Source organism: Hirundo rustica, chromosome 4 (assembly GCF_015227805.2).
Source record: "Hirundo rustica isolate bHirRus1 chromosome 4, bHirRus1.pri.v3, whole genome shotgun sequence".
Lineage (NCBI taxonomy): Eukaryota > Metazoa > Chordata > Aves > Passeriformes > Hirundinidae > Hirundo > Hirundo rustica.
In genome coordinates, this window is record NC_053453.1 from 24,880,609 (window position 1) to 24,892,614 (window position 12,006).

At 39.4% G+C, this 12,006-nt stretch overlaps 1 protein-coding gene across 1 annotated transcript in view; it reads right to left on the reverse strand.

Annotated features, from left to right (window-relative positions):
* MET (MET proto-oncogene, receptor tyrosine kinase) overlaps positions 1-12,006 on the reverse strand; it is an 87,095-nt gene that overhangs the window by 12,665 nt on the left and 62,424 nt on the right. The window contains exons 11-12 of the mRNA XM_040063181.2: positions 6,829-7,047; positions 962-1,108 (exon numbers count right to left, since the gene is read on the reverse strand). Coding sequence (XP_039919115.1) covers positions 962-1,108; positions 6,829-7,047 — 366 coding nt within the window. The remainder of the gene's footprint in view (positions 1-961; positions 1,109-6,828; positions 7,048-12,006) is intronic.

Below are 12,006 nucleotides of genomic sequence, written 5' to 3' on the forward strand. Positions count from 1 at the left end.
TATAGTTTGCCTGATGTATCCAAAAAAATGAATAATTACTTTAAAGAATAAATTAATATTAAAATAAATTACTAGTTACCATATTAATAAATCAAATTAGTTATTACATTACTATTTACTTAGATTGCAGTAGCACATAGGAATATCATTCACAGCCCAGGATCCTGTGAGATGAATGCCATAAAGACATAGAAAGAATAGATGTCCCTGCTTCAGAGAGCTTACATAGACTTAGATCCTAACCACACTTACATGACCAGCAAAGTCTCCACTGTTTTCAGTGAATCAGAGTGCAGTTTCATAGTTTAAAGGTAATCCCATTCCAATGTCCTCTTTTTATATATTTTAAAAATACAAATGTATTGAAAGATTTATGTCTTATTCTATAAATCAGTATGTCTACAACTTAAATTTGCAGTAGCATATTGAATAACTCTAATGAGACCACCTTTAAAGCAATGACTCAATCATTTGTCCTAAGTGTCTTCTTCTTACAAAAATAATTGAAATGAAATAATAAAATGCAGACAAAAAAAAAAAAAAAATCTTTCAGGAAAGATTTGATCCTCTTGATTGCACCAGAATGTTTTGTTGAAAAAAGGGGTTGAGTTCCAAACTAAAACTACTCAATTATAGCTTCTCAGTTTTCCCCACATTTCCTTTGTGTTTCCATTAATAACTATAATTTTATTTATGTGCTTAGTTCAGGTCCTACTTTGTGCTTAAGGCTCCAGAAAGTCTCTGTTCAAACAGGTAGTAACAACAATGACAATCATATTTATTTTTAAATAGCAGATATTATTTGAATTTTCATCCCAAACAAACAGGGACAAAGATATCTCTGTAAGCACAGGCTTAGACTTAAATTTTATTTAGGCTTAAAGTTTATTGGCTCAATAGTGACACTGTGAATAATAATAAAAATGGTATTAAAATCTCATGTGTGGTGCAGTTGCCTCACCTCTATATTTAGCTCACTGTTGGATTTCAGGAGATCGCTGGGAACCGTACACAGAATTGATTCTGACTGCAGGAGAAGGTTTTCGCAGCTTTTATTTCCAACTTTTAGCACCTCGCCTTTAACAGCTTCTGAATCAATATAATTTCCCTTGGGAAAAAAAAAAAATCAATTTCATATTACATAACCATCTCATAAAAGTTAAGTAGTTACAAGCTTGGAAAATATTTTTAATGAAAAATAAATTGCAAAATAAAAGACTAATGAGAATTTACACTGTCCTGTCAATATGCATGTATAGGTTTATTTCATATAAATGCGACATTGACAGACAAGGCAGTGTAGGATGTAAAGTGTACAGATAAAATCTGCTGTCACTAACACTCATACAGCTCATACAGACTTTTGAAATTGTAAATGTCTGAGGGATTATTCCTGTTGGTCCTGTTTAGATTTTTGCATGATTTGTGCAAGAAAGGACACATTATGTAACACTTGTTTACACAAAACTGGCATTATATTATCCACAAGCTAAAGGCATCTCAAACATTTTGTTTTGCAAGTGGTTATGGTAGCAGAAGTGAAGCTTTCAAAAAGAAGTAATTAATTATAAAAATACACAACTCTGTAAAAATCATGCTCCACAGACCAAAAAGGAAAAAACCTTGGGAAAGATGAGGCATGAAAAGTACACTTCTTACCCAGAAAACCTGCTCTCACATCCCAGAACTGGATGAAAAAATATTCCTTCTGATATTGTGACAGTAGAATACAAAGGCCAAGTTTAGGATCTTTTGTGCTCAGGAGTGCATCTCTATTTAAGAAGCTACCCTAGCCCATGTACTGCCTAGCTCAAGATGAAAGAAGAGGCATATTAAGTGGGATTAGAAGGGAAGAAGGGAGTATGGGACTGATACAGGCTATTTATATGGTTTGGATCTGGGAGTTTTCCATGAGAAGGGAGGAAAGCATCACAGCTGACACCACTGTGAAGCTTTGTATATTGGAAAGGAAAAAAGAATCCCATTCTGAGGGGCAAAAAATCATCTTATTTTGGCATATGTTTTAGATCTACTTCAGAATGAGAATGAACCCTGGAAAATTTGTAATAAACGTACAGGAGAGCCAGTTTAATGTCCTGTTATAAAGGCAAAGCCACATCCCAGGTAAATGCTTTTTAATTGCTGACCATGAAGGTCCATTTTGCACTCTATCTTCTGTCTAATCAAAGTCATTCTGTTTGGTGTTAAGTAAGAAAATATTCTTATGGGAGCATATGAATGCTTATTGATTATTAGTATGGAGGCTTGTGGCAGATTGTGAGCCATTCATGTTCAAATCTTTCCTCTGAATGATGTACCTCAAAAGACTTGAATTTAATTCTTCCATCTTCAAGATAAATATATTATCCTGGAGAGTGTGGTTGAGTGATCTCTTCTTCTACACCAAAGCCTAGAATTTTTTTCTCCACAAAAGCTGATAGGAAAAAAAGTCATACTGATATTTCCTAAGGTAGTCTTTAGCCAGTTATAAAGATGGTAGCTTTTATTTACTACTATGACCATTATGTTTCCATTAATATATTATAGTTTCAAATATATTCACTATGATATCTAAGTACATTAAGAGTTTCAAAACGCTTTCAGCAGTGGTTTTGCTTTTCTTGGGACAACAGAATTTACCTACAATTTTAAGAAAAGGAGGAAAATGGTTCCTGTGAGAACTGTGAAAAAAATTTCCTCTTTTCAAATGTGTATTACTCCCTTTATGGTGAGCAATGCCCTTGAATGCAAGCTGGAGAAATTAATCTTCAGACTGTAATGTGTAGCTGTTGCAGCCCAGTCTGATAGCACAACCACCTCACAGCTTTAGAGAGATGGGAATAACTTGGTTAAAAGTCGAAAAGCAGTAGAAGAACAGTAAACTAGCAAAGGTGTGAAAATTCTAAGACTGGTGTCAGAAGCATTTTTGAGGCTCCTAAGCAGAGTGAGCAGGGTGACTTGAGGAATTACTGCAGCTGCAGAGGTTTCTCTTCAGCTTGCTCAAAAATACCACCGTTTCCATATTGCTCTCTTTTGGACCAGGTTTTGAGAGTAACAATTTCCTGTGCAATGTGAAAGAAGATTGACAATAGAGTGACCTATAAATAGGCAAGAAGATTTCCTTAATATAGTCTCATAAAGAATGTGTTGCACTGGCTTAAGAATAGAGTAGGAAATTTAGTAAATCATGTCCTACTCTGAGTTTTAAGACAGAAGTGCCAGAGCACAGGCAAGATCTCAGATATGCTGTATAGTATGCCAGTTGTTACACACTGAATTACATCTGTGTTATGTATTTCTCTAGTGGAATATTTATATTTAAACTTTATAATATACTTTAGTTTCTGGTGGCCCATGCCTAGGCCTCCTCTGGAATAACGCACAGAGTCTCTGCACCAGCTTAGTGCACAATCACAACCCCAGAACAGACTAGGCCTCAGGTGTTGGGTTTTTTGGTGTTTTTTTGTTTGTTTGTTTGTTTGTGGTTATTTTATTTTATTTTATTTTATTTTATTTTATTTTATTTTATTTTATTTTATTTTATTTTATTTTATTTCTCCTGCCCTGACAGCTTTCCATGTCGGCAGGAGATGGGAACTGAACTGACACTTCTGACACTTCTGAAGTCTTCTTCTGAACCACTACTTCTGAAGCAGTGTCTTCATGGTGTTGAAGCAGAGAGTTGTCTGGTACCCCTCTATCATGACCTCTCTGACTGGGGCATTGTGGGCACCAAGAGGCTTGAAAGAGCCACGTACTTTTCAGAGGAAGACATTGATGATGTGGGATGTTGAGAGGCTGACACTGAAGACCAGGAGGACTGGCATTTGTGGCACATAGTGCCCTGACTGTGTTTTAAATAGAAAACCTAATGTTTTCTTGTGTATAACATTTTCTTACAAAAACATCTTGTGGTCATCAGGGGAAACCAAACAGAACATTTCAATCGGTACCCACTGTCATCTGATGAAAGCCAAATATGTCACACTAGATTAGTTAGATTGAAAAACTTGTGATAAAAGCTCCCTCTGCCCCTCTGAAACTAATTAAGAAAGAGATAAAAGAACTTTGGTTTGGTAGAACAGACTGTTCACTGAAGCAAGCTGCCATTTAATTTCATGCTGAGCTTGCTTAATTACTGCACAAAATACGATCATGAGGCATGTAAACTTGTGTGTGTTTATTTTTGAATGTGGGTATGGGGCAAGGGAAAAGTGTTGCCAATATGACTTGTAATGTTTTTTTGGCTCCTGCCTATAATTTATGAAAGTTGTCTCACTGTTTTGATAGAAGTACCCCACTATAACTAATACCATTTAGAGGAATATGTTAAAGTGGTGCCTGTTCATGCTTCATTCTAGGAGACCAGTTTTCACTAATGCTGTTCTCCAGCTGGTTGTCAGGAAATAACCAGGACATTAGGCTTAGGGACATCTGCCTTTGTGCCATCACTACAGGTCAATACCACAAAGTTGTGACTTTGGTCACTTGCCACTATGACAATCCTCAGTCAGCCTTTCTCATCTAAATGTTTTTTTTTTTTCCCAGCAATAAACAGTGCCAGAGATTCCTTCAGGGAGAATAAAAGGGTAAACAAAGTAGACAGGTAAAAAACCCAACTAATTTCTGACCCTCAGTGTCTCTGAAGGTTATAGACCAAGTCCTCATGGATGCACCTCCAGGCAGAGGAAGGACAAGAACACGATTGGGAACAGCCAGCACAGGTTTCCCAAGAGAAAGGTTGGCCTGACCAACCTTCTATGGAGACAGGACCGGCTCTCTAGATAAAAGGAGTGCAATGGACAAGTGTACCTTGGTTTTTGCAAGTTTTGCAATACAATCTCTCCTTGCAATTGAGAAGAACTTAGGATGGTATGGAATGGATGGATGGTATATAAAATGAGCAAAAAACAGATTGGAAAGAGATCAAATCCTCATTTGTAAATGGCTGATACTGGGACCAATACAGCTTAAAATCTTTTTCGACAACTTGGACAAAGGGATAGGATGCACTGTCTTTGAGCTTTCAGATATCAGACTCAGGAAAATGACTGATATACTGGATCATAATGTGAAATTAGGCAGCAATATGCCACTTTAGTGATGGAGGCTCAGCACACATTTTAGCAGCAGCAAAGCCAGTAGATTGAAGGTGATTGTTCTGCTCTGGTCAGCACCAGTGGAGCCACACCTTGAGAATTGTGTCAAGTTTTGAACCCTACAGAAAAAGAGAGGTACTGACAAACTGGATGAAGTACAGGAGAGGGTCAATGAGCTAGGAGGAGAGCTCAAGCATAAGACACATAATGCAAAGCTAGTGAGGCTGAATGTTTTAAAGCTAGAATCTCCATTCCTGGAAATTTTCAAAACTCATTTACATAAAGTCATAGGCAGTCTGACCTAATTTTTAATTTAGCCCCTTTTTGAGCAATGAGGTTAGACTGTGAAGACCTCCAGAGGTTCCTTCCAAACTACATTATTCTGATTTTTTTCTGAAATTAGTCCTCTTTCCAACTGGTTGATATGCATGACCTGGAAAATACTGGAAAACACTGCTGTCATTGCACAGAGGCACTGAGCCATGCAGCAGCTATATATTCCCAGATCTCTGCTGACCCGCACAGCAGAACTCTTTCCAGCGTTTCTCCATAACCGAACAAGAGATTTGCTCTGCATTGAGGAAGAAGCGATTGTATGGCTAAGAGCTCCAAGTAGAAAAAACAATGTAAAAAGTAAAAATCAGACCAGTTATTCTTTGGTATTTGCCCAAAACACTTTGCAGAGATGGATTAATATTCAGAGTTTGACTGGAACTCAGCATGGCTGACAGGGACTCTGAAATAACCCTTCTGATGTCTTGCAGCCCAGCAGTTTGGCCACTGGACCATCTTGGAGTCAAGGACCTTAGGGCGTCAAGATTTCTTCATTGTGGTGAGGAAGACGTTTTGGTTTACAGAGCTATGTAGGAGTGACAAAGAGATGACCTAAGCATTAAGACTGATTGTCTTCCATAAAACATTTTTATCAATTATATTTTATATAAAGTATAGATATCTATGTAAATAACATACAAATACCAATAAATTTTCATAAACATTAAAGTAGAAATACCCATGTTTATATCTTTTCTATTTAATACTCAGAAAAAACTAGACTTCAAGAAACTGGACTCTCGCAAAATGGATTAACTTTCTCTGCAGCACTGTAGTAGAGAGCGACCTGTGCTATTGAGGGCCCCAAAGAGATGCTTCTCAGTGCTATGTAGGCTATTCTCAGTGCACTTTGAAGAGGCATTCAGCATCAGCCTTGCATTTTTCATGGATCCATAAATATTTAGGCTACAGCAGTGACTGATCCTCATGAGTGACTTTCAGCCCTGGCCAGAGTTTCCCTCAGCTCAAGAGAACTAAAGAAGCCAGACCATGTTTTGTGAGGAAGGGCACATAACCATGTGACATAAGAGCCAGGGCTTGTGGTGTTGACCACATACTTCAGGTTCTGGGCTGCTGGCCATGTTTAATCCTGAACTGGTGGCACAGCTTACTGTAATCAGAAGCTGATGCAGCATGGTCCTCCCACAAGGACAAGGAAAGCTCCTCTCCCACTTCACCTGGTGGCAACAACCACCTTGGTACATTTATCTTTGTTTTCAGCTCTGTGTATCTTAAATTGTGACAATTGGGCTTGGGTGAATGCAATACTGAACACAGTGCTCCCTCTGCCCTTGCTTCCTTGGGGCTTCCTTTATTTCATCAAAACGTCTGTTCCACGTTGTGCTGCTGATGTGCACTTGCGAATAATTGAAAAACTTATTTCAGCATTTCTTACCTTAATTTCCAGAACATTTTGGTTGCCTCTTGAGATGAACACTGTCTTTTCAAAATGCTTAAATACAGGATTATTTACATAATCAAAATCAAAGTACAGGGAGCTGACACCATCAAAAATAAAGAACACTTTGGTTACAAAGGGTGGTTGGAGATTGAAAGCTTTCAGTGAAGGTGTTGTGCAGCAGATTATCTCTGAGCTAGAGCGGTGGCTACATGCCTACAAGAAAAAAAAAAAAGAGGTAATTGCAATATGTACACGTATAGGAAGTCACCGATTAATGCAGCTTTCTTTAACAATACACATATATTGAAAAAATAAACACCAAGGGTCTTGTTCTTCTTCAACCAAAGCAAAATCCCAATCAGTGCTACACAGCGTTTATGTGGAGCTAGGAGAAAGAGTATAAAAACTTCATGTCAATGGTGTTTGTAGTCTCGTTGAGGAAATGTTCAAGTAAACAAGCTTCCTGGCCTGATTGTTCACAGCACTTTTAAAGTAAATATTTTGCAGATAATTAATGGAAAATGATTTCCAAAGCCAAGGACCATCAGGAGGCTAGCCTGATGTACTGAGCAGCCATAATTCAGTTTACCCAGCCTATCACAGTGACTGCAATATGGATTTCTGTTTCTTTTTCACTACCAAAGCATAGTAAGGTAAAAGCCAACAATGCTAACTGAAACAGTGGGAAACAGAAGTAAAGCGCTGTTTACCCACAGTGTAGCTAAGTTGCTGTGTTTCCAGAAAGGCACTGTGCACCCTATGAGAAAGGGCTTTAGAGCCAAAGCCACTGTGGAATCTGGGCCACAAAAGCTCAGTAGAGTGTATCTTCTTTCAAAAAAGATATATTTAATGCCCAGATGTATGGCATTTAATGCCTAGGTACACAGTCATGCAAGCTCCTGCTGAGTGTTGACTGTGGGACACACTGCATCTCGGACCAGCAGGGATGAGATGTTTGCCCCTCACTGCAGTGCAAGAGTTGCCTGACAATAGGCACGAAACCACATTTGCTCCTCACTCAGCCACTGTTCCTCATGACGGCCTGCACTGGGGGAAGTTGCTGGTGCACCCCATGATTACAAGACCTTCCAGAAGATGCTCTGTGCTAGGGTGATGTGATCCAGAACAAAATGCAGGCCTCGTCTGAACTGCCTTTGCTGCTGACAGAGGGACAACCTCTCATCTAGAGTGGGTTTCACCTAATCCACTTTAGACAACAATCTAATCTTTAATTAGAGAAATGGTGCTCAGGAAGAGTCAACTTTGTCTGGACTGTGAAGGTTTCTACAGGACTACGTTACTTATAATGTCAACAGCACATCTACAAATGCCATTGGGAGGCACACACAGTGCATGCTGGACTGCACCATGCAAACTGCAGAGTGGCTTGTTTGTCACTGCATTGTGAACTCCCTTCCCTGCGCCTGCCTTTCATGCTACCCACCAACGATATGGCTGAAGGACTTCTGGCACAAACAGAGTTGCTTCAGCTCCACAGAAATATTTCTCTTCCAACTCTACAAACCTTCTGTAAGTAGTCCCTTGTGCGCTGTGCCCTGAGGGCAGGTCAAACCTTTTGTTTTTTTAAAAATATAAAAGAGTGTATTTGACCTGTGTCCCAGAAACAACGGGGCTAAGCTCCTCGTCATCATAAATCTTACATTTGTTCTATAAGAGATTTCCTTGGAAGATCAACAATACTCTTGAATACCTTTGTGCATCCAAAGGAGGCCAAAATATATGTTTCTCTTTTGTTTTTCAGAATAAATTTGTTCTCATTATCAAATGCTGCCTGAAGGAGCTTTGAAATTAGTTTAAATTAATGCAATGTAATTTTGCTGTTTCAAATCAGTGACATAACCACTCAGGCTGTATCAGCTATATACCCACATTAGCTTGAAAAACGGGATTAAATTAGCTATCTGCAAATCAGGGCTTTTTGTTATCACCAGAGCAATTCATGTTTCTGTGAATAATATTATGAAATCTTGAATCTGCCAAGGGAAACATTTTCAACATTCTGTGCATTACAGTTTTAGAGCTCCTACATATCTGTGAGTTCAACACTCAGTTAAATAAGTTGGTGGAGCTCTCTGTGATGCTAATGGGACTTGCACCTGTGTATCTGTTGGGTTTAGTTTAGTTTTGTTTTTTTTCTTTCCCTATAGAATTTCCACCCCCCCACTATAGTATGGCAGGTGATGGTCCAAGTATAAGTATGGGGAAGCCTGGCAGATTGACTACATCACCCTTCCCCAAACCCGCCAAGGCAAGCGCTATGTGCTGACCATGGTGGAAGCCACCACTGGATAGTTGGAGACCTACCCTGTGCCCCATGTTACTGCCCAGAACACCATCCTGGGCCTTGAAAAGCAAATCCTGTGGAGACATGGTACCCCTGAGAGGATTGAGTCTGACAACAGGACTAATTTCAAGAACAGCCTTATAAACACCTGGGCTAGAGAACATGGCATTGAGTGGGTGTACCATATTCCTTATCCTGTGCCAGCAGCTGGGAAAGTTGAACGATGCAATGGCCTGCTTAAAACCACCTTAAAGGCACTGTGGGGGGACTTTCAAGAACTGGGAGATTAATTTAGCAAAGGCCACCTGGTTAGTGAACACTCGAGGTTCCACCAACCGAGCAGGCCCCGCCCAATCTGAGCCCCTGGGAACAAGAGATGGAGATAAGGTTCCAGTGGTACCCATGAGACGAATGCTGGGAAAAACTGTTTGGATTAATTCTGCCTCCAGCAAAGACAATCCCGCTCCTGGGGTTGTTTTTGCTCAGGGACCTAGCTGCACATGGTGGGTGAAGCAAAAGGATGGAGAGACCCGCTGCATACCTCAAGGGGACCTTGTTTTTCGGTGAACACTGTGACTGTGCCTGTATCCATATTCACATGTATATATGTATATTATTTAAAAGTTAAATTCAATATAATATGTTGGTATGGGGAAAAAAATCGGGGTGGATAATGTTGGGGGTTAAGTTTAGTTTTGTTTTTTTTCTTTCCCTATAGAATTTCCCCCCATCCCCATAAGTTGCTAAGAGACTAAATACTGATGCTTAAAGGGTACTTGACCCACACAAAAGAAGTGGCGAGGGCGGTAGATCACTTAGTTTGGAGGGGAGGGAAAGGCTCGGGGGCTCCGGGAGCTGAGGGTGGTTGCTTCTGCTCTTAGTTTCAGAGAGGATGGTCAGGCAACTGCTGGCTGCGTGAGGAATCCACGGTTAACGGAGGGTCCGGTCCTGGGAATTCTACCACCATCCATCATCTGCTGGAGTGCCCAGGAATTCAGAGCTCCTCGCCTGCCCTGCTGGAGCTGGGTCAGCCCCTGTCCAGCCGTTGTGGCCTCTTCAGCGCTGCTCACTTTGCCTGCCGGGACACCCCACCGTTTCCAGCCATGAACCCAGAGTGTCCCACTGTTTCGGCTTGGTGCTCTCGGGGTCCCAAGAGATCAGACTGCCTGGGGCTTGTGAGACAAAGCCCCTCGGGGTTCTTGGTTCTGTTTATTATTATTATTGCTGTAGTAGTTGTTGTTTGTTTGTCCTGTTATATTTACTAGTAAAAGACTGTTATTCCTTTCCCCATAGCTCTGACTGAAAAGCCTCTTTAATCTTCTAAATTGTAATAATTTGGAGGGAAGGGATTAGAATTCCCCATTCCTAGAGAGGCCCTGCCTCTCCCTAGCAGATACCTGTCTTTCCAACCAAGACAGTATCTAACAACCCATTTATATTCCTAGCAGAAATTCAGAAGTATTTTTGTAACCCCCATGTCAAAAAGGTAAACTGTGGGACACAAGGCAGATTTTTGCTCCATTTTCTTACAGTATCAGACTGTCCTTTTGAATACCTTGTTATACACCACTGACCATATCTCAGGCTTTGTCCTATCACATAGACCTAGAAATTAATTTGAATTAGTATGGAAATAATAAAATGCATCATTATTATAATGGATGATCAAGCCATACTTTTCCATTATATGACTATTCGTTAAGATATCTATCATATTGCGTGTGTCGATTTTAAAAAGGGTTACTAAAATATATATAATTATAAACACAAGTACATCCCAAGCAATCATTATATTTATTTGATTAATATAAATTCATTAGACTCTTTATCTACTGTAGAGTAGTGATGTCCATTAAATGAATAGCAGTGGTATTCATAACTTTGTTTGTGGCTATCTATTAGAATCAGATACTTTACTTTATCAGGCTGGTGTCTGAAGCAGAAGCTTTCAGAAAATGATAAAAATCTAATAATGCTCTTTGGAGGGGATGCAATGTGACTGATTGGTAAGGTCAAGAAAAATCCTTTTTGCAATGCCCTTATTGGTACATGATTTGACATGACATTTTTACCTTGAAATTGGTTTTAGCAATTGAAGAATATGACGGTTTAGTTTTCAAGAAATATTGGACTGAGGATCTCCAAGAAAACCCCTCTAATTCAATCTATTGCCTTCTCAATTAAGATACTGCCCATCACCTGGCACCTTTAACTTTTATTTAATTAAACTTTAAAGTACATTCACTTTAAAAGCTAAGCCTAAAATTTTTCTTGTGACTATAATCTACATCTGAAGACAAAGAGGAAGAAAAAATATAAAAATTATGGAGCATTTCACAAGCATAAGTAAATGCTATACCCCAAAGGGAATAATAATCCATTGCACAATGCATATGACTCATCACTTAAGGTATGTATTCTTGTTCCATTTGTAAAATATGACCCTTGAGGCAATTAATTCAAACCTGACCTACAGAACCTGAACTTCAGTGCCCGATTCAATTTTTTTTTCATCTGATAGAACAACAGGAAAAGTATGAGGGAGGATCTCTGAGTTCCAGAGGTCTCCCAGCAGCTGACACAGATTAGAGAGGGGCAGTTGGATGTGTATTACAGGATCTGCAGCTGTCAGAAAGGAGAAAAGGGCCAATTTGTTCTTTCATAAAAAGTAAACTTTTGGAGTTTTAGTGAAGAACGAAAGATGAATGAAGTTAAAGACAGACCTGGAAACTCTCCAACCATCTTTGCCAAAGGATGACTTCTTACTTGAAAGAGAAGAAAATACAGGCCCAACATGAAGAGAAGCCCATTCAGAAAACTTTTCTGTGTAAAGCAGTGACACGCAAGCAGCATATCTTGAGGGTTTT